This window comes from Macaca nemestrina, chromosome 10, assembly GCF_043159975.1.
Source record: "Macaca nemestrina isolate mMacNem1 chromosome 10, mMacNem.hap1, whole genome shotgun sequence".
In the NCBI taxonomy this organism is placed as follows: domain Eukaryota; kingdom Metazoa; phylum Chordata; class Mammalia; order Primates; family Cercopithecidae; genus Macaca; species Macaca nemestrina.
The window spans coordinates 128368804-128395787 of NC_092134.1; the positions used below are offsets into that span (position 1 = coordinate 128368804).

Genomic DNA, 26984 nt, shown 5'->3' on the forward strand with positions numbered 1-26984 from the left:
AGTACTAATGAAGACCTTGCCAAGTCAGTGCTCAAATCCAGAGAGTCACAGTTCAGAATCGTCCAACGCTACACACTTTTGCTCTATCCTCACAACTGTCATTTGAGAATAAAGGTAGAGAGTAATGACAAGGTAACCTGATGACAAGCAGTGTCAGTGATTGCAGCCTATGGCCCAGTTCCCAAAAGCAGATTCTAACAGCACCCCTAGAACCCAACCATCATTTATCAGTCAGCAGGTCAGCATTGCTGCTGAGCTGTGTTCTGGAGTAAGCCAAGGCCTTGGGCATGATGCACACATGTCCAGGAGGAAGCTGATTCCAAGGGAGTGGTCTGTTTGACAGGTTCCTTACTGTGTCCTGCATATTCCAGAAGATGGTTTGGGACCTAGTTTTGTTGTTTCAGGAGACAGGTCTTCATTGGAAGAAGGCATATCAAAGGTAAAGGTAGAGCTCAGCTCTCACTAATTGAGCTCCTTTAAGTCTAAGAATAGGACTCTGAGGATTATGGCTTCCCAAGGATGGAGAGTTGTGGCTTGGAGTTTTTGAGCCCTTGTGCCAAGAGGCATTAGATACTTCAGGAAATCCTGCTGAATCTTTCCACCTATTTGGGCCTGTTTAGCAAACTGTTTACAAAATTCTCTGACCTAAAAGAATTAATGTTCTTTTCTAAAATGGCATCTTGTCCCAGGGAGGAGTTTATGGTGAGGCACCACCTCGCCCAGTGGGACTCTTTGGATTCAAGACCTTTGGTAAATTCAGAAGAGTACTAGCATTTTTGTTCCTGTGATTTGTTTTTATTTGCACATGAATTAAAATAGTGAATGAAACCAAAAGAACCTCATCAAGTTTACCCTGATGTTTGGAAAAAATTGAGTTAAAAGCTTGGAGTTTGTTCAGTATTTCCCCCTTGACAATTGCAAGCCACTTGCACAAAAAAATTACGTTTCTGGGAGGAAGTCACATTAAGGAGCTACACTGATGTTTTCAATTGTAGTAGTAATAGTTATACTGAGGAGGAGGAGAAAAAAATAGCAAATACTTGTGGAAAACTAATGAGCCAGGCACAGAGAGATTAAATAACTCATCCAAGGTCACACAGCTTGTCAGTACCCTGCCTCCCACTGCCACCTGCCACCATTCTGCCTATCTGGCCTCCATTATGAACTTCAGTTGCCACTTGTCATGAACCCTTTAGACACAACCATCAGGGATCTTGGGAGACTAGGGTGAGCTGAAACAGACTCTTCTACTCTCTTAGATCACAGTAAGTTTGCAAAGAATATAGAGGTCATAAATATTTTCTTGGTAACATAGCATGGTAAAAAAAAATATGAGCTGCTAGAGTCAAACAAAACAGAGATAAAATTCTGGTCCCTCAACGAGCCTTGGGCTTTTGGGTCTATATTGTAGGCAATTAATAATATCCACCTTTTTTAGTGGCAATGAATTGATAGACCTCTGCGAGAAGTGCCTGGCCCTCGGCCTGGTCCCTAATGGCTCTAATTACTCTAATATGATCACATCTCCATCCGTGGTGTTATCTGAAATGACCATAACTGCTCTCTGGTGCTGAGGGAATCAACAACTTCTATTCCTGGCAGGTAAGTCTGCTCTACCTCCCCCATTTTCCCATTCCTTCACTCTCCAGAGTAGGAAAGATGGAAGGAGGGATAAGCAGAGAACAGGAGTCACTCAGAGGGCAGTGCCCAGCAGCAACAATGGGTACACACAGCGCTCAGGGGGCCTGGACTCTCTTGGAGAGACAGGGCTCAGCCAGGGATAGCATCTGAGGCCTGAGATGGCAATGGATGTCTCAGTGTCCCTCGGGGAGCCACGCAGGTGCCAGGCAGGGTTGGCTGGATGGGCTTCCCTTCAGCATGTGTACCCAGAGCCTGTGGTCCCCAGCTTAGTAAGTGATGAGGCAGTCATCGGCCAAAGGCAGTCATGGATCAAATTTAAATATGGAAATTATTTTCAAGCACACTTTTCAAAAACTGAATTTCTAAACCTAGATGTCACTGAATATGCAAATAATTAGGAGAAGAAGCATTAAAGCCATGGCAGTGGCCTTTTTAGATACTCACTGCAGCAGATTGTGCCATTGCACTTAGAGCAATTCACATAGAACTGAGTCTGTCCAAGGTAACCTTATAATCAGGAAGGCTGAAGAGAAACAGAATGAAGCAGGCTTTACATCTTACATCATTTTCATGGACGAAACAACACTGGAGGGAGATCTAGTGAAGGCTTTGTGGAGGGTGTGCAATGACATCAGTCATTAATTTACTGAGCACATAGTTGTTATTCATGCCATTACAAGGGACAAAAGGAGGCATCTAAAATATAGTCCCTGCCCTCGAAGGGCTTAAAGACCAATTCAGAGACATGAATTTTGAAATACAGCTAACATTTTAATATGATAGTTAAAGGGAGAGGTTGACCCACAAAATTATTACAGGTGATCAAATAAGAAAACTCTTTCTCTGGGCTGGGGTGATCAGGGACAGTATCATGGCAGTGGAGAGGTCTGAGAAGGGCCAAGGAGAATGCAGAACATTCCTGAAACATGGAAAGGGACAGACCTGTGGGCAGAGGAAGGCCATGTGCAACAACAGAAAGCAAAATGGCATCTCTGTCATGTGCAGTATAGGAAAAGCTACATGCAAAAGTATACTAAGACCAAATGAGGACACTTTGGGAGTGGGGTAGATTGCTTTACAAGTCAGATAGGAAACCAAACGCTCCATTTAAAAAGACATATTATGTTTTACTGCAAAAGAAAAACAGTAAAATTTTGTGCACAGAAAAACGACCAGTCAGAAGACAAATCTCAGAGTGGGAAAAATGTTTTAAGCATACCTGACAGATGAAGGGTTACTATCATAGTACACCAGGAGCTCTTCTTTATGAACAGATAAGACAAACAACTCAATAGAAAATGGAGAAAAGATGTGACTAGAGGGTAAAGGAGGAAAACCTAAATGGCTAAGAGATATAGAAAGGTGCTTGAGCTCACCGTGAGGCAAGGAGATGAACATTAGAGCAGGAAGATATTGTTTTTCATTCTTCAGATTGGCAAGCATTTAGTAGTGATAAAAACTTAGTGCTGGTGAGAGTGTGAGCAGGATGCACTCTTGTGCTTTGCTTATAGGAATTTCAATTGTTGCAAACTGTTGTATTCTGGCACCATTGAGAATATTTAAAAACATACATATCTTTTTGTTCCGCTTTTTCATTACTGGGAATTGATGCCTTAGAAATACCAAGATTTGTATTATGTCCTTTGGTTAATTTTTTGGAAATATCATAAATATCACAGGGGTATGCTTGAATAAAGCAAGGCACATTCATTATAATAGGCTACTATGCAGTTCTTAAAAGGAGTTAGATCTACTATTGGAAGAAATTCCCTACAGAGGTGGGAAAACTAAGTGGCAGAGAAATGTGTGTATTATGATTCAATTTAGGAAACACACATACATACATACAGAGTCACACAAATCCCCTTATTTGTATATATGTAGATGTATTTTGAATGGATACAGATAGTGCAGGACCATACAGTGCTAGAATGTTCACTTGGTTACAAAGAAACCAGGGGGAGAGGTGGTGCTTTAGTTTGAATGTGTCCCCCAAAGTTCATGTGTTGGAAACTTAATCCTCTATGCAACGTTGTTGAGAGGTGGGACCTTTTAGAGGCAATTAGGTCCTGAGGCTCTGCCCTCATGAGTGAATGAATGACATTATCACAGTAGTCGGTTGCTTAACCAGAGAGCGGATTTGTTATAAAAGTGAGCTTGGCCCTCTCCTGCTCTCTCTCACACACATACTCTCTTGCCCTTCTGCCTTCCGTATGGGATGATGCAGCAAGAAGGCCCTTGCCAGATGCCAACACCTTTATATTGGACTTCCTAGCCTCTAGAAGTGTGAGGGATACATTTTTTTAAAAATTAATAAATTACCCAGTCTGCGGCATTTTTTTATAGTAGCAAAAAACAAAGTAAAGATAGGTAAATAGAGAAAAATAAAGATTGAGCAAAATGAAGTATTATCATATACTCAAACATTAAAAATCCTCAGACTGAAGATGTATAGCTTTGGGGGTAGGGAAGTGAGGGTGTCCTCCTGTCCTCGGATTTCTGCTGTATTCGGAGTCTGCAGGACAGAATGGGATGCAGAATTTGGGCTGCCTTGCAGCGACTCTGTCTGTTCCTTTAGCTTGCTCAGGGAAATAGCATGTAGCTTTAAGTTTCACATTTTAAAAGTCAGATGAAGGCGTAAAATAAGCAGCAAGTGTTTTGCGTTAGATCCAGATGTCATCTCAAGCAAAAAACAAAAATGCTTTGATTTTTGAAAAATAACCTTTGACGCCTAAAGAGGCTCTAATAAGTGCTTTTGTTCCAGAATCTTAAAAAAATGACTTTCTGTGCAGATGAGAGAGGCAGCCCGAGGAGACCGATGTCCTTTGCTAATCTGTGCAAGGACTGCAGCGGCCGCAATACCCTGCCCTGTTCCCCTCTCCCTTCTTCTCAATGACACATTCGCCCTTCTGCTCACATCAACTGTTCATGGTAGAGGGACAAACGTGGGGGCTTCAGAGAGGAACACGGTCTCGGTGGTCTTTTTTAATGTGTGGCCTTGTCAGGGTGCTAATTTGTGCCAATTTCACTGGCAGTAATGAGGAATCTGTTAGCAGAAGGAAGACTTTGAAGTCTAAAAGCATTACAGATTAGTTCCCTAGAATTTTCCTAAGGGAAGCCTTATGAGCCAAGTCCACTCGAAGATACTCCACAGGTTTGTAAGGTAGACTTCCTTCCGAGGAGAAATTCCCAGCTATTCAGCCTGTACCAAGAGAACCAAACCAGAAACTCCAAAACATCACTCCTTGTTTTTCTGGGGGAAAAAAAAAAAAACTAGGCAAATATTTTTTTTTTTCTCTTGAGAAAGATGATTTTGGCCCTCAAGAGATCTTTTTAAATATTAGAATGGCAGATAACTGAATTTTTTGTAGACAGATGTTGTGAAATGTGCTTGTGGTAATGATGTTTATTTAGTGTTTCCCTCAAAGGAATTCTGAGTGCTTTACAGTCATTTTCTTCATTATTTCTTAAGGTTTTTTATTTTCCTGATCCTATTTTAATCTCAAGCATAAATTCTTCCTTCAGTTCTTCTCGCTACATTGTCTCTGAAATATCTCATTAGCCTCATGTCCTACTACTGTCTGCACTTCCAGGATTGTATACTCACACCACTTCAGACATCCTTTCAAGATGTTTGCTTGGTATCTCCGGCTTCTCTTTCTCTATTTACTATTTTTATTTGCTCTTTCAAACTTTTCCATTTATATTTTTCACCATACTTTCTCCCCCTTGAGAGAAGGATTGCTTGAAATACACCTTCTTCTTCTACATAATTTTTTTTCCTTTTTTGTTAATTTTAGTTGTTTACTCATTTCTAACCTGCCTTGCTCCATAAAGAATTGGCAGTGACTATCTAAACATGTTCTTTAACATGAGCCCTGTTGGTTGGAATTGGAAATCTGATATTCGTAGATTTTCTTTTTCAAAAAAGTTTCACCTTTCAGTACTCAAGGAATTTAACTTTCCTTCTCATTTCTTTTCTTGTTTCCTTGAAGAAACAAGAAAAAAAAATCATGACTTTAAGACAAGTTCATATTTTGTAGAAACAAATTGGATACTGCTATCCCTTCAAAAAGTAACCTCTAAAAGCACCTCTTCGTTGAGCTTTAATCTGTAGGACGTAGAGAGCCCCTGTCCTAAAGAAATTATTATCATGAAATTATGTGGAAGGCACCTCAGAATTCTATACACTTATTTTTACAGATGCAGAAACTGAGGCTCACAGTGCTTTAGAAATGTGTTTATAGTCTCAGAAATACTCAGAGACATGTTTAGAATTCATTTAGAAGACAAGTCACCTGGAACATTTAAAAAATCATTAAAGAAGGTGGTAGATAGCATGAAATGATGAATAACTGGGTTCCGGGCAGTGGTGAGCTGGTAGATGTTTAACAATAGGGGCTGGGGCTGGACAGAGGGAGCCTGATTGATAGTGTTTGCCACCTTCATGGTGCCCATGCCAGTTTCAAGCTACCAGCCTGACACCCTTGAACCAGGAGTTGGGAAGAGATGAGCATAATCCAGTCAGCTCTTGAGAGTGGCAGAGATCATCCGGCTACAGTGAGTAGGCCCTTAAGGAGGAGAACTGTGCTAGACCATTGCTCCCCATGCCTCAGACCTTACAGTTGTGAAGAATAATCCATTTTCATTTAGCCTCTGCACCACTCTGCTCCTTCACTCTTGCTCTTGCTTTGGCAGATAAATAATCTTACCTCCTCAGCTATCATTTACATTTCAAGCCCCAGCTCAAAATGAGGATCTGTGAGATTTCTTCTGATTCTTTTGGAAATCGTCACTTCTACTCTGAATGCCAGAGTACTTTATTTATATATTTTATTAGAGTAATTACCAAAGCCTAACTTGTCCATGGATACTGGATATTAATTATCAAAGCCTATTATTGTTGATGGATAGTGTCTTTTCCCTCTAGACTGTCCTTGGAGGAAAAGGAACATGTCTTACTCCTTCCTTGTCAGAGAAGCAGTACAGTGTGGTGGGTAGGAGCCCAAGCTCTGGAGTCAGACTGCTCAGCTTCAAGTCCCTTACCATGGGACCTTGGGCAAGTCATCAAACCCCTCTGTAGCCATCTGTAAAATGAAACATTAAATGTGAGTCCCAATATCACAGGCTCACTGTGATATAGTGAGATTACTAGATATGGTCAGTGCCTAGCACATCTATGCCCTCAATAAATGCAACCTGGTATTGTTACCTCTAGCACACAGCCCAGTGCCTGGCACAGAATCAGTGTGCAGTTGGTGGTGGTTGAAATGAATGGACTTGAAGTAAGGATATGACCCAGCTAACTCGGTAGGAAGTTGGGAAAGGGTGTGATAAAGGGAACTGCATGAACAAACTATTGTTGGAGAAATGAGAATGATATATTTAATAAAAATCAGTAGGTTATAGAATTATAGGATCAGAACCCAGGTTTCCAGCTGTGGTATGACGAACACAGAGAAGGGTAGGATCATTCGTACCTTCCCTTCACCCCATATGCTAGATGATGTATGTCTATAAATATACCATTGTTATTGCAATAGCTTTTGTAGACTGCTGATTGAAATATCTCATTTTCGATGCTGTGCAATTGCTTTTTAAAACATCAAAATGCTAGATTTTGAGTACAAATACTGTTACATTTCATTCAATTTGATTCAGTCCATCATTCCAACTAATTCATATCTCCTCGAAACTTGATTCGGCAATGCAGTTTATCTTTCCTCCTATCTAGTTTTCTGCTGTCTGCAATTTTGTAAGCATGACTTCTATTTTGTTTTCCAAAATACTATCCAGGCCGCTTCTAAGAACAGAGTCCTCTGACATGACACTAGTGACTTTTTCTATGTTGGCAGTCATTCATTAAACAATCTATTGTTTTCCTTTTTGGGTACAGATTTTAAACTGCTTTCAAATCTATCAAAGTGTGCAATATCCATATTGTTCACAATAGTATCTGAGAAACTCTGCCAAAATGTTATGTATGTAGCATTTTTTCCACAGATATAGTAAGTCTATTAGAAAAGAAAATGCAGCTAGTTTGTTGCAAAGTGTTCCTGATTAATCCATGTTAGCTCTTAATACCAACAACTTCCTTTTCCAAGTTGAACTAAGGATTCATGATGTAAAATAGTGAAGTTAACTGTATCAAGGTAGGCTAGACTCAACCTACAGACTTTGACTATCTAGGTGAGAAATTTGGGCACAATTCTGAGGACAGTGAGAGATTGTTGAAATTTTTGATTCAGGATTATATGACAAAATTGTGTTTTCTGGCAGCAGTGTCCACAATGGACTCTGGGGGGACCTTTAGTGAGATTTGAAATTTCCTGCAATAATCTCAGAACGGGCCGCTGGGCTATATTAGGCTAGGCTAGTAGCAATAAAGATAGAAGAGAATAAATTTGGATTTAAGAGAAAAAAAGTCAAAAGGGACTATTGAGAAGATGATAGGAAATAAATAAATAAATAAATAAATAAATAAATAGATAGATAGATAGATAGATAGGTACTTTAGGGCTTCTCAACCTTTTACACATTATTGAAGGTGCAGAATATAAAACCAATTTGGCCACTGGGGTAAATAGGCCTGTTTGGGGATGGGGTACCAATGTCTGGGGCCCCCAGGACTAAGTCTCTCCTCTCCCAATTCCTACCTGCCCCAACTGGCAGAGGACATTAGTATCTCCACTGGCTGCAGAGCCATTTGGAAATTTCTGTTTTAGAAATAAGCAGTCTTAGTAATATGAGAAAAAATGTCTTGTACTAAAATCAGGATCAACAGTTCAGAGAAGTCTATATACATGAAGGAAAGCAAATGTTTGGTTCGGTGCATGATTCTGAACAAAAAAGCAAAACATCATTTATACCCTTGAAAGAAAACCAACCAGCATCAGTCAAACAGGGACTGTGTAGGTACCAAATAAGATTGCCCAAGCCACCAAACCACTGCTTGCATTATAATGATGCAGTAACACAAGGGCAGGGGCTGTGCAGGCTACTGGACAAAGAAACCAAGAAGGAAGGAGTCTGGGTTTTGCATTAATTTGGAAATCCAAGCTGATTTGCTTGAAAATTTACAAAGTGCTACCAACTTGTTGCTTCTTATTGATTTCTGTAGTTAATAAATTAAGTAGTGCTGTAGTTCCTGGTGCCTCACCTGTTCTACTACTTTATATTGCTGCATGGAGGAAATCATAGATTGAGAAAATGTAGGTGCTTGCAATCCATAATTCCTTATGATAATTGAAGATGCTCAGTTATAGAAAATAAGCAAGTATTCCCTCTTTCTCCATTAAACTCAATGAGACAGAGAGATCAAGAGCCCCCCGACAAAGCCATGTCGATTCCCTTATAAATAGGAATGAGTAGCTCTTCTGAAAAATAATGGAACCCATACATTTCTCAGGATGGTTGCCAGCAGGCCGCCATATTCATGATTCAGGGGCACTGGCCTTTCACATTGGAGTCCATGTGGATGGTGCTCCCTGGTGTTGGGGCACTCAGCCTGTGTGGCCATAGGTGGTGGCTCACAGAGAGACATATCTGATTCATCCCAGGGCTTCCACCCAGCCCAGGAGGTGCACGTCTGCATTGACCCACGTTCATCCCCAGCCTAACTGTGCTCCCTTCCCAAACAGTGTTAGTATTCTTTAATCCCAATTTGTAATTTTATTCCAATTCAGATCCACCTAGCTCTCCCCACTGGATCTCTTCTACAGTCAAAGCACATCCTTTTGGCTCATTTGCTCCCATTGTTCTGTTGACCTTTCCACAGCTATCCGCTGCTCTCACCATCATGCTCCTTGTTACAGTTAGGTAGAAAAAACTGGCAGCCACACATAATGCAGGCAACTCCAGCATCCTCACAGCACTTACTACACAGTGCTGCAAGGTATTTGTTTACATATCTGACTCCACTCACTATGAGCTTCATGAAGGACAGAATGATGCTTCTTTGAGCCATGGGTCTTGGCAGGGTGCCAGCACATAGAGGTTCTCATTTAATGTTTGGTAAGTGAGTGATAATTGAATGTATTGCCTTTCTTACATTTGGACACAGTAGTCTCATTTGGGGCATATGACTAGAGAGAAGAAAAAGTATTCCTCTCTCTAGTTTGTACAATGTTGGCACTTGTTGGTTTTTGTTCAACTGCTTCCTGGAATTATTCAGACAATACAGGGACAGGCTGTTATGTTGTGGCCAGAGGTTTCTGATTCTCGTGTTCATCCTTGTGCAGGTGGGGAAGTGGAAAGACAAGACCCTGCAGATGAAGTACTATGTGTGGCCCCGAATGTGTCCAGAGACTGAAGAGCAGGAAGATGACCATCTGAGCATTGTGACCCTGGAGGAGGCACCATTTGTCATTGTGGAAAGTGTGGACCCTCTGAGTGGAACCTGCATGAGGAACACAGTCCCCTGCCAAAAACGCATAATCACTGAGTATGGCATCCTCTCAATGATTTTGGGTGGCATGGAAGAGTCAGCTTTGATGCACCTGTTAGCACTTGGCTGGCCTGAGACCTGAGGCATGAGGACTGGGCACTGTGTCTGATTTCTAGTTGTTTTTGATCTGTGGGATTACTGGCAGCCCTCTGGTCTAATGTCCCATTCTGTCCAGATGGTGACCTGGGAAAACGATGGCTAACTTCTTATGCTAAACTTTCTCTGGTCTTGCTTGACCTCAATGATCAGGGCCTCAAGTTTATGGAGATTTAAGTTTTCTTCTGGTTTTCAAATATGTTTTCTTGGGCCAACATGCCCCAAAATCTTGAGAGTTAGAACTATTTTTTGAAAAATATAAAACTAATCTATGCTTTTAAAAGTCAGGATAATGGTTCTCCTTGGTGTGAAGTGCCTAGAGTGGGAAACAAGAGGCCTCTTGGGTGCTGGTAACTTTTCTGTATCTGGATCTGGGTGCTGATTAAAAAGAGGAGTTCAGTCTGTGAAAACTCATTGAACTGAGGCCTTCAAATATGCACCCTTTTCTTATGTATTTTGTACTTCAAAGGAGAATTAAAATTAAGAGGAAACAGATCTCCATGCGATGAGATAATGATAATAGTGCAGGTCTGCTGTCTGTCTTATTTCTTCACTCGAGTCTAGTATAAATTGTGCTGAGCTGTGAAGGGGGTCTGCTTCGGGATTGGAGGTTTGTTAATGGCAAAGGGTAATAAATGTTGCCTTTTTGTACAAAGCCTTTTTGTTCGTTTGTTTTTGTTTCTTTAATTGGCTAGGAATAAAACAGATGAGGAGCCGGGTTACATCAAAAAATGCTGCAAGGGGTTCTGTATCGACATCCTTAAGAAAATTTCTAAATCTGTGAAGTTCACCTATGACCTTTACCTGGTTACCAATGGCAAGCATGGGAAGAAAATCAATGGAACCTGGAATGGTATGATTGGAGAGGTGAGTGTCCACAAGGGCTGTTTCCATTTTCATTTATTTTCCTTCTTTTAAATATATGTTTTAAACATGCTCACTTTATGCATTTCAGAAAATACAAAATGGCAAATAAGATGTATTGTTCCCACTATATAAAGAAAACCACAGCTAGGCTGTATTTTCCTCGTGGTGGTCCCTTGCCCTCTGAATGTTTTAATTGGAGGATTGCGTCTTTCTCTTAGGTGGTCATGAAGAGGGCCTACATGGCGGTGGGCTCACTCACCATCAATGAGGAACGATCGGAGGTGGTCGACTTCTCTGTGCCCTTCATAGAGACAGGCATCAGTGTCATGGTGTCACGCAGCAATGGGACTGTCTCACCTTCTGCCTTCTTAGGTAAATGATGGGTTTGCTGGTGGAAGGAAATGGACATACGGATGGGGAAGTGAAATAGGGAACAAAGAAGGAGCACATGGCCAGGCTCTTCCAGCTAGGAGGTGGTTTGCTAGGAGCTCAACTCAGTCAGGGACTTCACTTAGGGGACTTCAAAATTAATTACTCTCAAACATGAAAACTGATGAACACCCAGAAAAATAGGAAAGCATAATGCCGTCTAAGAAAGCAGTACTGGAATGGTCCTCAGAGGGCCTACTGTAGTCCCATTCCTGCCATTTAGTCAGCATGTGACCTTGAGCAAATTTGCTCTATCTGGGGACTCAGTTTCCTCATCCACAGGAGAAGTCATTTCAACCAGGCTGATCTCTGAGGCTGCTTCCTGCCATAATAATTTCTAATTCTGGATATCATTGAAATATCTATTTATTTTTAATTATCTGCAAGAATTGTGCTCAGTGCTACCAAAAAAGGTTTTTTGTTTCCACGCAAATTTTCTGAGGCTTTGCCAGATAGAGCTGATCTGATTCTTCCTCCCACCCCAGCGCACCCCTCCCCATACCATTCTCTCCAGCATCACTTAAATGTCAAAAATCTCAGATGTGATATAAGACTGGGTGAGATGAGGCCAAGATTTCAGTTAGATGAGGTCTTTTGTGAGCTCATACCCCATACTTTTTTTCAGGGGCCATGGAATGAGGGGTTGGAAAACAAAACGTCACCTTGAAAACAGAACACTGGGCTAGCAGAAAGGAGACTGGGTTTGGCCTAAACAAGCCGTAAGCCCCTGGACGAGTCACCATCTCTCTAAGGGACATCAACATTTTTTAAATGGGGCTATTATAGTAGACAGTGACTAACATTTCTTTAAGTTCTAACCATAGGGAATTAATTCAATTAATGCATTGCAAAGTGGAGTTATAGGCTCCATAGAATTTTTCTATAAATTACTCAAATTTCTTAGCTAATCTTCTTACTCACAGTGAAGCAAATTCCAGCCTTGCCAATTTTATGTGAAATGTGATTAGATAGTACACACTGTATGCAGTAATTCTCATAGCTGCTGTACGTATTTTATTTGCTTTTTTTCCTGTGCAAGGATAATTGGAACATTAAGAGATATAAACAAAACCACATTCTAATTCTAACCTTGTCAGTACAGCACTACCTTAACTTCTGAACTGGCAGAGCCAGTGGTACATTAACATATCACTGGAATGGCATAGAAATGTCAGGCAGGGTGTGTTTATGTCTGTGTTCAGAGGAGGAGCAGTTAGTTATAGGGATAAGAGAAGCCAACATTTATTGAGCACCTACTATATAATGTGCCAGGCATCATGGTACACCCTTTGGTAATATTAACTCATAAAATGTTATTATACCCATTTTATAGCTTAGGAAACGGAATCTTAGACATATTAAGCCATTTTCCAGCAGTCTCTTAGCTGATAACTGGCAGCTCTAGGATTAAAATCCAGCTATGGTAGCCTTCAGAACCTGTGTTCTGGTACAAATAAGGCCTTTTCAGGGTTCAGCCCCTAACCCAGGAACCAGCATGGGGGACAAAGAGCAATGTAATAAAATGAAAAAACACAGACATTTTGGCTCAGTTTGTAACCTGACCCTGCCACTTTCTGAGTATGAACTGGAAAGAACCTTGACCTCTCAGTCCTAGTTTACTCCTCCATAAAATAAATGAGGTAATCCCTAATGAAAGGGCCATTAGAGGGATTATATATACAGTATGTGGTAAAGTACTTTCTAAATTGTAAAGGCCGAAACAGACGATGTATTTTGTGTATAGAAAGTTTCCCTGGGCCTAATGGGAGGAAAAGACCATAGAGGTGATGCTTTTACTCAGTTATTCCCCAATCTTAGACAAAAGAGAAATCAGGGTAGAATTGCAATCAATTAGAGTCAAGTGTGCAGAGGTTTTCTCTGCACCTCTGGAGAGAGCCTTTGAATTGTACCTATTACGCTCGCATCTCTAGCTGCCATTAAAAGGTTTTGCATTTCACAATTGGTGTGTTAAGCACTGGGGCTTTATCAAGATCTTTTTAAAATTGATTAAGTGACCAAGCTTTTACAATTCCTTTGGGAGTTCGATAATAAAGTAGGTTTCAGAGTAAGAAATATATTTTCTAATTTTCAGCCAATTTTTCCCCTTTTTAAACTTCATCTTTATTAATGATTTGGAAGATGGAGAAAACAGCATGTTAATTCACTTAGTTATGAGTTTACAATGTGCTGTGACAGCTAAAAAGGCCAGAACTATTTTGAGACACAATTGAGGGAGCATTGTATCATGGGACAGAATAGTGATTGTCCCTTTTTATAGGCCTTCACAGAGATGGCTTCTGGAATATAGTATCTAGTTTCGGGACACCTCCCAGCCAGAGAGATATTTAGCTCAACTGGAAAGCATTCAGCACACATGATTAAAGATATTAAGAAAGCTTGTGTGGAACATTCTTGCTACCTTGCCCAGTCTTGTCCCATCAACCCTATCACTTGGTGACGGGGGATAGATTGTAGTTGGTTTGTGAATTATAGCTTAGGCATGTTCCCTTGTCACTTGTTAAATTCCCACCGTTGCAGATAATAATATTTAGCATGGAAGGATTCTTTTTTTTTTTTTTTTTTTTTTTTTTGAGACGGAGTTTCGCTCTGTCGCCCAGGCTGGAGTGCGGTGACGCAATCTCCACTCACTGCAAGCTCCGCCTCTTGGGTTCATGCCATTCTCCTGCCTCAGCGTCCCGTGTGGCTGGGACTACAGGCACCCGCCACCACGCCCGGCTAATTTTTGTATTTTTAGTAGAGACAGGGTTTCACCGTGTTAGTCAGGATGGTCTCGATCTCCTGGCCTCGTGATCCGCCCATCTTGGCCTCCCAAAGTGCTGGGATTACAGGCGTGAGCCACCGCGCCCGGCCGGAAGGATTCTTTAACATTGACTTATATTCTCATATCCTAATGATGTCTGATAACATACGATACATAAAAGTAGGTTGAAAAAGTGAATCTAGGCTAGGAAGTTTAAGAGAAGTGATACAAGGAGGAAAGGGGAGCTGGTTATGTATTGTACATAATTATTCCTGAACAAATTCAACTCTAAAATAGTAGGTAGGTCTGTTGAGAATGACTGTATCTGCAAGGCTCAGAAGCATTGGGGAAGGCATTTCCAGGCCTCTATTACATGGTGTGGCCATATAGATGAGAACACAAATTGAGTCAGTCCAATACTCACCTCATAGCTAGTATTTCTTCCAATTGCACCATTTACTGAAATACCCAGATATTGGTCCAATATTGGCAGAAACTGCCTCTACAACCTAAAAGGCTCACAGGCATGAAGCTGTCCTTCTCATGTATTTGAAGGAAGATAGTCCTTGCCCTTTAAGGAAATGGTTCAGGTACAATCTAACGTAGGCCCTGGCTTCCTGAAGGCAGACAACACACTGTGGTTTGTTCCCCACCCCCTAAAATATGAAATGAATATGTGAATTAATTCGAAGTCTTTTGCTCTCTGTTTTAACCCTGAGCACTGCTTTTTTCCCTTCCCCAGAGCCATTCAGCGCTGACGTATGGGTGATGATGTTTGTGATGCTGCTCATCGTCTCAGCCGTGGCTGTCTTTGTCTTTGAGTACTTCAGCCCTGTGGGTTATAACAGGTGCCTCGCTGATGGCAGAGGTAAGGCCGGCTAGAACTGCTGCATTTCCCCAATTTTTTTCTCCTATTTTCAAATCTCTGGACTCTTCATTTGTTATCTGCATTTTCCCTAGCATATCCATTTCTGAAAAGGAACCCTGAGGTGAACATTTCTAGGTCACCATCTTGGTGTCTCTTTAGAAATACTCCAGTTAAGACGTTAGTTTGAATCTGTAGGTCTGCTTTATGCCTGGCCCCAAGCCTAGTTGCACTCCCAAGTTAAGGAGAGGAAAAACTGTTGGTAGATATGGGTATAGCATAAACATGTCATAGGAAACTATTTTGATAACCTTAGGCTGTGGGCAGTCTGTTGGAACAGATGTCGCTAGCAAGGCAGATTGTACACACATGTTAAGAACAAGAAGAAATGGAATGCCCCAGGGTATTTGCAGGTGGTTGTGGCTAGTAGAGTTCCCCAGTGCCAAAGGATCACAACTGAAGTACCAGATCTCCAAAGCATATGCTCCTGGCTTAACCCCCTTGTCAGAGAGTATAAAAGTTGGGTGTTGGAAATAAAATAAATGAGAAAGACCAATTCTCACTCATAGCTGTTATTGGGTATGGTCCAATTTCCTGGGTAGGTGGACCCAGAGATGTGAGGGCTGCCCATGTGTTTGAGGCATTTATGACAGTTTTTAAAAGTTCACATGATTTCTAAAGAAGGGCATGGGATCCTTGTAAATAACTCCTCTAAAACTTCCTGAGAACCCCAGGATTAAGAAATATTCTGCCTTCTCTGAGCCTTCTCCATTTCAGAAAGTGAGCTCTATCCTAGAATTATACCTCCAAAAGGAAAGATTCTTAATCCTGGCTACACATAAGAATGCTCTATGGGGGTATCTAAAAGACACGGGTGCTTGGACCTCATTTTCTGATTCACCAAGTCTAGGGTGGAGCTTAGACCACTGTATGTTTCAATATAGTGTTTCTCTATCTTGGTTGCATGTTAAAATAACCAGCCCCACCCTACACCAATTTAATAAGAATCTCTGAGGATAGGGTTTCAGGCAGCAGTATTTTATAAAATCTTCCTCATGCTTCTGTTGGATCCACAGTACAAGCTGTGAAACACCAATTTACTGAAGTATTTCCAAGTGTAGACCTACCTTTTAATTTGGTTTGTGTATTCTGAGATGGGAGTTGGGGTGTCTCCACTGCATGGTACAGTCAGGGGCCTTCCATCTGTGCTTCATCCAGAAGCCATGACCTAGATCCCAGCCTGTGTGGCATCAGTAAGAAGTGGAACATCTGGGAATCACGTGAGTATATACTTAGGTCGGCAATGTCAAGAACTAAAGTCAGTGTGCATTGCCTCTCTCCCCTGAAAAAATAACAGGAGCCAAAAATCCAGACTTGCAAAGAAAGCTCAGAGTGAGGGCTTACAATTACTCATTTTACCGAAGGCTGTTTGTCTTCACAGAGGAATTCAACATGGGACCACTTTAAATATCAAGTCTCCTTGGAGCATTTTACAATTTACAAAACTTTAATTTATAAACAACTTTTTAGTTACACATCTGTTGCATGAAATAAGGTCCACACGCACAGATGTGTGTGCACAGTTAGATATCAGGTTCAACATGAGTTGTCCCTGATGATTTATTTGGCTGAGCAGATGCTATCAGGATCACAGATTACATCATAAGACCTGTGCAAATATGTTGTAAAACTGTGCAGGCAGATGTTCATTTCTGCAGTGGAGGGGCTACATGGAGATTCAGACAACAGGCAAGATTTTACCATCAGCATAGAGATTGCGATGAGGTCACAATACATATATGGGCAGAAGCCCAAGCACTGTGTGTGCAAAGGTTGGGGGAGCGGGGGAAATCAAAGTCAAAAGCAGCTTCCTTTCTGCCCTTAGATGCATGTAGCCAGGCCAGAATTCTACGACTTCCCCTTTGGCCTTCCTGATATTCTTTTACACACAAGCTTCTACGGCAGGAAACCAGCTGGGAAGTGTTGGCATTGGAGTGGGGTCAGGTGTGTCTTTGAAATATTGAGTGCTACGTGCTAGAAGCTAAAGAAAAATCAGGAAAAAGTGCATTCCAAGCCATCTAGCATCAGTGTAAACAGACTTGAAGAGGGTTTGTGAATGGTAGAAAACAATCTTAGACAATTCTTGGTGATGTTTTTGGAAGTTAAAATGCATTATTGGTAGATACAAATATAAAATTTAGGAAAAACTGACAGTAATGATTCAACTGCGACCATAGTGACATAGGCAGCCTGTGTTATTCAGTTTTGATGTGACCTTGATAGGGTCTTGTATATGGGGCAGGTTGATGGCTCCTCCAGAGGGGAGTCATGACTGTTAATTCAAAAAAGACCATCCCACACACACCCCAGGCTTTTGGTTTTTCTTCTAAGGAACCCTCTGCAGCCCTCCTGAGAGTCCCTGGAAAAGAGAGATACACACTCTCAAATTTAAAAGCCATCTATAAAAGAGCTCGGTTTTAGTGGAAGAGTTTCCTGCTCTGAGCAGGGACTCACCCTGTGTATTTGTAGGTTTAAATAGAACCAGTCACAATGGCTTAACTTTCGTCCTTGTCTTTTTGTCGTGCCAGAGCCTGGTGGCCCCTCTTTCACCATCGGCAAAGCTATTTGGTTGCTCTGGGGTCTGGTGTTTAACAACTCCGTACCTGTGCAGAACCCAAAGGGGACCACCTCCAAGATCATGGTGTCAGTGTGGGCCTTCTTTGCTGTCATCTTCCTGGCCAGCTACACTGCCAACTTAGCTGCCTTCATGATCCAAGAGGAATATGTGGACCAGGTTTCTGGCTTGAGCGACAAAAAGGTAAGAGACTCATTTGAAATCTCCCATCTTTCCTTCATTCCTGTTCTCAGCCATACTCAAAGTTCTCATGTACCTGCTTGTCTTCTAAATCTTTGGAATTGACTGTTCTTTCTTATGTTTCCTTGTATTGGAACATGGGAGTAGAAGTCAGTTTCCCTGCTGAAATAACATGACTTCATGTTGGCCTCCTGATTCGTGAAAAGTTATCACTAGTACACCCTAGGCTGCAAATAAGGGGGTTGGTATGTTAGCAGCTTTCTGAGTGCATGGTACGTCCTGTTGGATGTGGTTGGTGGCCTATCTGCACAGGGGCTGCCAGTGTGGGGTGTTATTAGACAGCCGCCGCTGTGTACCCACACTGAGGAGATGGGCGCATGATGGCCTCCTTTTCTTCCCAGTGGTGTTTGGCTGTGGGCTCTCCCTTTGTTCCACGGCACACTCATGTGTTCCTGGGGCTGAGCAGGAGGGTTGTTCGCATTGTGTCTTAAAGAGAAGTAACTGCTGTTTAACTGGATGATTTGGATGATTGCCCCTGAGTGGTGTTGATGAATGAGCTGCCCCCTCCTGTGGGCCTATGCAGTTGAGAGAGAAGGGAAAGCGTCTGCTGTTTTCCATCACTGCTGGATGAGGATGTACAAAATCCATTCTCAATACATCTGACCCTCCAGTCTGCCTGAAGCATCACATTTTCCATGGGAGATCTGTCTCCTGAAACTATGTAACCAGAACTAGGGATGGGAGCCACTTCCGTGGAGTGTCCCATAAAGCTTGTGGCCAAAATAATTTTGGAGACTTGTGCTTACAACAAATTTTCTACTCTATTTCCTTAAGATTTAGAAAATGTGACATTTTTCCACTCCCACCCCCACCCCCCCAGGATGAAGCCATGAGATACAGACAGGTGTGTCTTCAGACCAAATAGTACTTTGCACATGGGTTAGATTTGCCCAACCTAAAACCCTACACACTTAAGCAAATGGTCTGAGAAGAATGAAAAGGAGGACATATTCTCTTCAGGGGCTCAGATTCTGATTTTTCCTTCTACATCTCTACTTATCAAGAACATTTAAAAGCATGTGGAGAAGATAAACAATATCTTGAGAAAATGAATATATATATATATTTTTCTGAGTGCATGGTACCTCCTGTTGGATGTGGTTGGGTGGCCTATCTGCACAGGGCTGCCGGTGTGGGTTAGTAGAGGGCTGCCGCTGTGTACCCACACTGAGGAGATGGGCGCATGATGGCCCAAGGAATATATATATATTCCACTGTGTTTACCCCCTTTGTGTTATCTCTTTCTCTGATTTGTCTTCCTTTTTGCTTTTTATTCCTTATTTAAAAAAAAAAATCTCTCTCTTGGACTTTTTTATTTGGAAGCTTTTATTTACTTCTCTCATCTCAAGATTTATGATACATTTATTTATATATTCATCCATTTATTAATCCGTTTTTAAACCTGTCTCTGTTTCTTCATCAACATCTTTCATCATGACCCTAACTAAAATTTGAGTTAGATACCTCCTTTCACCCCCCTTTGCAGCCACTACCATAATTACCTTTTGGTGACTATTTCTGGAACCTGGACAGTAGTTGGGCTGACAACAACCACAGGGCTCATTACTTGGATGTGGCTTAGGGTAAGGTGGACCACGCCCACCTCCTATTGTTTGGATGTCTGATCCCTTTAAATCTCATGTCGAAACTTGATCCCCAGTGTTGAAGGTGGGGCCTAATGGGCAGTGTTTGGGTCATGGGGTGGATCTCCCATGAACAGATTAGTGCCTTCCTTGGGAGGGGCGGGACTGAGTGAGTTCCTGCTTTGTTAGTTTCCATGAGAATTGCCCCAAAAGCTGATTGTTAAAAAGAGCCTGGCACCTCCCCTCTCGCTTGCTTCCTCTCTTGCCATATGATCTCTGCACATGCTGGCTCCCCTGCCCCTTCCACCATGAGTGGAAGCAGCCTGATGATGTCACCAGATGCCCAAACTTGAACTTTTCCAGATATCAGAATTGTAAGCCAACTGAACCTTTTTTTTTCTTTATAAATTACCTAGTCTCAGGTATTCCTCTATAGCAACACAAAATGCACTAAGGCACCACCCTAAAACATGGATGTTGCAGAAACTTGATGGGCCATGTCCCATGTGTAGACTTGTCAGAAGTATGGCAGACCATGTCTTCACACGCGGCTGTGGCAGAGATGTAGTAGACTGTGTACCCACACAGAGTATAGCAGGGCCATGTCACCATGATTGACATGGCAGGGCAGGGGTGTAATGTATCATGTCCTGTGCATGGTTATAGCACTGTATGGTGAGATCATGTCACTATGCATCAATATGGCAGAGATGAGGTAGGTCACAGATCTTCCTAAGGGTCTGGGCTGTTAAGTGGAGGATCTCCATGGGTATCAAAATGTTTCCTTCCAGTGTCTCAAAAATTACTTGGTATACTGCACTTATCTTTCTCTTACCCTCATGGACCATGCAGTAATAACTGAATGCCTTTCTGTTTGAACTGAGTATAACTGAGACACGGAGGAAGATAGTTTTCTTTTCCACGATCTTGAAATAAGTATCATATCTAGGCTTCTTAAAGCAGATAGGATATGCACGTCTGCCCTCCATACCATGTTGATTATGTTCTAAAAAGTTGGAGCCCATCAGTTTGTTTTATAGAATGAAGGCAGTTTGTGTGTGTGTGTGTGTGTGTGTGAGTGAGAGAGAGAGAGAGAAAGAGAGAGAGAGAGAGAGACTTTCAAGACCTTTGAAATAATTTCCACTGTGACACCAGCTCTGTAGTCTCATTGGCCAATTCTTGGGTTCCTGCATCTGATATCCTGGGTATCCACAATTCTTCATCTTTTTCAACTATACCTCTATCTGTGCATCTGCCTAGGAGGCTTTTTTCCCCACTTTTTCATTCATCGAACTTCTACTGAAGCTTCAAAACCTAGATTAGAGATCCCTTTATTTGTGGAGCTTTCCCTAGCTCATCTGGGAAATTAGTCATTCCATGCCCTATTACGGCAACTATTCAAATCTTTATTATAACACGTATCTTCCACATTCTGTTGCAATAATCTATAGGCCTATACCTGACCACCTATTCCTCTATCTGACCGTGAATTCCACAAAGTCAATGACCGTAAGTTGGTCATCATTAAGACAAAAAAAAAAAAAAAAAAAAAAGACTGTGGGGAGAGAGGAAGAGAGGCTGTATTTACTTAAGAACCCCTGGTGAAAACAGTGGACCCAGCATCACAGGCAAAGAAAGCAATGAGTCAGCAAGTACCCCTTAACAGCTGTTTAATTTGTAAATGGTTATCTGATACATTTCAGAACTTTGCAGATGACAAAACAGTAAAGTGGAAGTACCCTACCAGAATCTGTCAACATGACTTATATAATTATAGAAAATACTTAAGTAACTAATGACTACATATCAGTGTCAGAGACAGTTACATAAATCAGAAAGAGTTTCCTGAAAGTATACTTAAAACGTTAAAATTCTTATAGTCTTACTTCAAAACACCTAAAGAAAACAAATTCATAGGACAGGGTATGGTAATGTGTGAGGGGAAGTATATTCTGTGAATTTAGGAAAAGAATAAAGACATTCAAACAATAATGTTGAGAAAAGAAATGAGGTGATTTTGAAGATTATTTTCCAATGTGATTAGATTTTCATCAAGGAAGTAACATTTAAAATGGAGAAGGGTTCCTAAACTTGTTTTGACTATTACAGGTGATATATCTTCCATATAACTCAGATCAAATGATAAATATCTTGGAGTGATAATGGAAAGATATTTGTAGCCATTCAATTTATAGCTTTTTAAAGAATTATCTTCAGCTTTTTTTGCAGAAAAAAAAAATGTACTCAGATTTCATTTATGTTAAGGTAGAAAACCAGAGTTAAATTTCCATGAAAACCTATTTTTGTGCTCCTTTATACTGGAAGGCTTCCATTTTGCGGTAGCACATTACAGTGAATTCAGAATTGTTCCACTACATGCTGTACCTAAATATGGGTGCAAGTTCTAACGTTCAGCAGCCCGACTGTACATTCCATCAGCTCCCCCAGTGGGAGGAGGGTGTAAGGGAGCTAGTGACATCTTTCTTCTCTTAACAAAGAGCCCACAATACATTCTCATATTTCTCACCCATCCAGATGGATTTCTCATTTTGCAGTCTGCCAACCATAGTATGAAGGAAAAAGAGCTTGGCCAGTGAGGGAGGGGGACGTATTTGCTGGGCACTAGGTACATTTTGTATGCTCTGTGTATGCTATTTGGATAATCTTCATACAGGTATGATTATTCTCATTTTACAAATAGGAACACCGAGACTCTGGAAAACTAGTAACTTCCCCAAAGTTATACATTATCAAGTGACAGAGCCAAAATTTGAGTTCCTGTGTATTTGGCTCTAACATCACTCTGCCAGGGTGTTTCTCTTGTAGCTAATCTCAGGGAAAGCTGTGACATAGATAAGGATTGGTATTGACACCCCTGCCCCCACTTTCTTATTTAATTCCCTATCCTTTAATGTAATGCCTTGATTCCACTTAACAGAGCACATTACCACCACCACTACTATTACTACTAATAATAATGATTATCATTGTTACTATTATTAATAATAATAATATAACTTCAATGATAACATCCCAGCTAAGATTTTTTTTCAGCTCTTACAAGCCAGGCATCATGCCAAATATATTTCATAGATTATCTTATGCAATGGTGCTATTAATATCTTTATTTGTAGATGAGGCAACTGAAGCTTGGAGAGGTTAAGTAATTTGCCCTTATGGTGTTCCTGGCTCACTATAGCCCCTGAACAGTGTGCCGCCCTGTTTAGACACTGATGCTATTTGATGCTTTTTCCAGTTATTCACTTTTCTTCCTACCTTCCCATCTACCTTATCAAAGCCTAACAAGTTAGATCCTTTCCCCCTACTAACATGTAGCTATCTAATTAATTGAGCCATAATAATTAGATAGTATTGTAACATTTGCACTTTATTTAATAAGCCTTTTAGAGATATTATTTTAAATAGAGAATAATGGTGATTTCCAGTACTTGGGCAGGCTAATGGCCCTCAAATTGACTTTAGCCTGTGCATAGAGTGACCCTTAGCTTTAAGCCACTGTTGGATGGTGGAGAACGGTGCCACCAGGAGTGAGAAGGGATAGTTATGGGGTCAGTGGGGTCTGGAGTCAGAATGAAGGAAGCCCACAGGGAGGTGAAAGCTGCTAAAGTCACAGAAGGTTGCCGTTTGACCATTGGGCTCTCAAGGGTATCTGGCTGCAAATGATTTCACACATTCCTACCATCATTGTGACACCTGCCTGAAATATATTTTGCAGCTCTTTTCCTCAAGGAATTAGAGGAGCTTTATTAACTTTCAAATGTCAAAAAGGTGCTCATCTGCTTACTGAGGGTAGCTGTCTTTGCCTGCCACACTGGAGGTACAATCAGGATGGCCACGTAACACCCAAATGAGGACCCCATGGCTTTCTAAATAATGAGTCTTCTGGGTTTCCAAGAAGTCCCATGGAGGTCTGGAAGTCACTTCATATTCTTTTGGGATATAGGAAGGGCATGACTTTTAAATCAGCATGCAGGCAAATAAATAAATATGCATTCTGGAACAAACTCAGCCTAGTGATAAGCAACTTTACTCCACAACTACCCTGAAATGTTGAGTGGTTGTGGAGCATGTGTGAGGAAATGGGGCCACGCTTTCCACTGCGACAAATTTATTTTCCTGCCCTATTAACTGGAAGCCAGCAGGAGACAGCCAACCTCAAGCCTGATCTGTCACACCCTTTTCCTGGCCCAGATCATCTCGCTCAGACCACGGAATACTGGGCTAAAAATAGCTTAATTGAGAAAGTAGCAGTCATGACCAACTAGCAAGGGAGTTAGTAATGAGGGCCTGGGTTGGACCTCTAGGTAGCTGAGCAAACTGTAAGGGTATGATTCATGCAAGGGAGTCCTCTGGGCCTGTCAGGCAACTATTCCTCTTAGAGCCACTGATCAAGAGCAGGTCTGGAAAATGTAAAACTCCCCAAATCCTGGGAGTGTCTGATGTACAGAATGCGCATGAGAGGGGGAAGGATACCTGCGTTTCGTTTTGTTCTCTTAATTGGCAGAGTCAGTCTGACTCTTTCCATGGACTGCTGTCCCAAGCAATGAGACTCCTTCATTCCTGCCAGGGTGACCTCCATCCAAATGGGTCCAGAACAGACCCCTGGGTCTTGGATAGCCCCAGGTCTGTCCATCAGGGTTGGCTACCCCCACTTCTTCTCTGGCTTTATTTAAGAATGGGTCTGCTCTGTCCCCCAGCAGGTTCCCCCAAGCCCTAATTCCTCAATCCATCTTGACTGAGACAAGAGATCCCTAACTTCAGTTCAACATCCTGTGGCCTAGTAGTGGTCACCCTCCAAGTCCTCCTGGGGGGCAGATGACCCAGAGTTGATGACTGGGTTCCTAGCAGGGCTTCACAGTTGACTTTTACTCCTTCCTCTTTTGTGGTCCCCTTCCCGTTGAAAGACCCTCTTCCCCTTGAACGACCACCTGCTTCTTGCCTTCCCATGACCTCTAACACTGTATTCCTCACCTCTAAGCTCTGCGACCTTGTTGGGGCCTGAAGTGGGTTGAATTGTATCCTCCCAAAGATATAGCCACATCCCCACCCCTAGAACCTACAAACGTTGACCTTGTTTGGGGAAAAAAAAAAAACTTTGCAAATGTAATTAAGTTAAAGATCTCAAGATGAGATCATCCCGGAGTATCCAGGTGGACACTAAATCCAAAGACAATTGTTCTTGTAAGGAAAAGGCAGACACAGTTTTGACCCAGAAGGGGAGAAAACACATAGATGAGAAGACCATGTGAAGATGGAAGCAGACACTGGAGTGATGCAGCCACAGGAACACATGGAGCCACCAGAAGTCGAAAGAGGCAGATATGGATTCTCCCCTAGAACCTTTGGAAGAAGCACAGCCCAGCTAACACCTTGTTTTGGAACTTCTGGCCTTCAGAACTATGTGAGAATAAGTTTCTGTTTGTGGCTATTTTTTATGGCTGCCACAGGGACCTAATACAAGGCCTTCACGACTTCTTCTGTAATCTGCACTTTGAGCTCATTGCATCCTTTAGACTTCAGTGCTTCTCCTCTTTGTCCCAATCTGCATTGTCAGTCTCCCAGCCCCATTCTTTCAAAGTGTGTATTTCTTACAGTGGGATCAGGTTCAGTTCCCCTCTCCTTTACCTAGAAGAATGGATCCAGTTTGCACTGAAGCTTTGCAGAGACATGCTTTATAGGCAGAGTCTTCTCCTTGCTGGTTAATTTCAGGGAAACAATACAAAACCTGAGTGTCAGTGTGCTCCTTTTTGCTGTGTCCTTGAGCTGGATTAATGTCAGTTTCTCACAATACATACTATACTGCTTATGTGCACACTTCCCCACTACCTTCTACTAGGCCTTTTAGTAGTGATATCCTTATCAAAGGGAATTGAGGACATGTCTCCATAAGATGTATCATTTTCACAATTCCTTTGTGCAGAAAAACACTAATGCACTCTTCTCATATTCTAGACTGTGCCATGTTGTTTAAATCACAGAACTGGAAGAAACTTTATTTGATCAACAGGCACAGGGAACTCTTTTCTCATCAAAAGCAAATAGGCCTCCTCTCTCTTCTTGTAGCCTTATCCTCCCTGTTACACAAGAATGCACGTGCACACACGCGTGCGCGCGCGCGCGCGCGCACACACACACACACACACACACACACACACACAGCCCTACCCTCCAAGACTACATAAAGGTACCAAGATAACCGGGTAAATAGTAACTTAGCACTCACAAAGCTGCACAAGGAACACACGTTTCCCATGTGCATAGAAGGTTTACTAAATGGATATCAGAAAGTTTGTCTTTCTTAGCTGGGTAAAGAATCTGGCTTTCTGTTATTCTGCTATTAGTAGACTCATCTTTTTGTGAAACACAAAAATGAAATGAAATGAAGGAAGGAGAAGGAAGCAGACAGATGGAGAGAGTATGAGGGGAAAGAGGAAGGAAGGAAGGGAGGGAGGGAGGGAGGTAGTCAGAAGCCAACACTGTCCTAGATCTGCTCTGTATTGCCCTTCTTAGAAAGGTATCCCTATGCAAGATATTAGAGGACCAGAGGCTTCCTGAAACTACAATGTTTTTAATGCAACTATGCAAACTAGCATGAGTATGAATTCACAGTTTTCTCACCTGCATTGAATTGAACTAGGCCCAAAATTAATGCCAGAAATAGGCAACAAACAATTTTAATTAACAAAAATCAAAGTACATAGCATGGGATGTTGTCCTTTCAGATTTGGATGTTCTGGATGTGGGAGAGCCTAGTGAGCATTTCTTTTAACTGTTGGAATCATTGAATTTGTCTGTGGCTTCCCTATGGGACCTCTCCCAGTCAGGTTGACTCTCCCAGGGAGGAGCAAGTGGCTCTGAGGATTCCCACCAAATTTCAAATCTACTTACAGCCAAGTCTCTGTTTCTATAGGAGAGCTATTCTATTTAGCTAACTGTTGAAGGCAGTTGCTTTATTCCAAAGTTTATTTACATAAAAGAATAGGAGAGTTTCCCAACATTCTTTTCTGATTAAAAACAAAAAGACAATCAATGTTTTAATACAGGGAGGGCTAATCTTTTATAAGTTCACTAAATCGTGGGTTGTGGGTTGATAATTTATTAAGAATTAATGTTTCACTTCTGAATAAATTCGAGTCCTTTGAGACAAATTAATGCCGCATGGAAATTTAGATGTGGCCAAAAGCATCAAACCTAGAATGAGTCAGGTTTTAAAAATGTCAGAATTACATTCACAATGAAAATCGTGGCCAGGGCTGCTCTGGGCTTCTGTGTTTCAGCCTTGTTGCCTCCAGCTGTAATGGTGGCAAGAGTGGAAAAGGTGTGCAGCCTGCTATATTTCTGGAACCTTTCGGCCTAACTGGGCATATGCTAGGGCTGATGGGGGTCTGAGATTCCCTGAG

At 41.7% G+C, this 26984-nt stretch overlaps 1 protein-coding gene and 1 long non-coding RNA gene across 5 annotated transcripts in view; one reads left to right on the forward strand and one right to left on the reverse strand.

The window, feature by feature from the left end:
• LOC105481967 (glutamate ionotropic receptor NMDA type subunit 2B) overlaps positions 1-26984 on the forward strand; it is a 442762-nt gene that overhangs the window by 355058 nt on the left and 60720 nt on the right. For all 4 annotated transcript variants that reach the window (XM_011741769.3, XM_071072181.1, XM_011741782.3 and 1 more), the window contains 5 exons: positions 9882-10084; positions 10879-11050; positions 11269-11422; positions 14983-15108; positions 17694-17923. In XM_011741769.3, the coding sequence (XP_011740071.2) occupies positions 9882-10084; positions 10879-11050; positions 11269-11422; positions 14983-15108; positions 17694-17923 (885 nt within the window). The remainder of the gene's footprint in view (positions 1-9881; positions 10085-10878; positions 11051-11268; positions 11423-14982; positions 15109-17693; positions 17924-26984) is intronic.
• The window catches only part of LOC139356856 (uncharacterized), a 59866-nt gene continuing 39390 nt past the window's right edge, over positions 6509-26984 (reverse strand). Inside the window, exons 2-3 of the long non-coding RNA XR_011609327.1 lie at positions 11310-11438; positions 6509-6728 (exon numbers count right to left, since the gene is read on the reverse strand). This is a non-coding gene — a long non-coding RNA (uncharacterized lncRNA). The remainder of the gene's footprint in view (positions 6729-11309; positions 11439-26984) is intronic.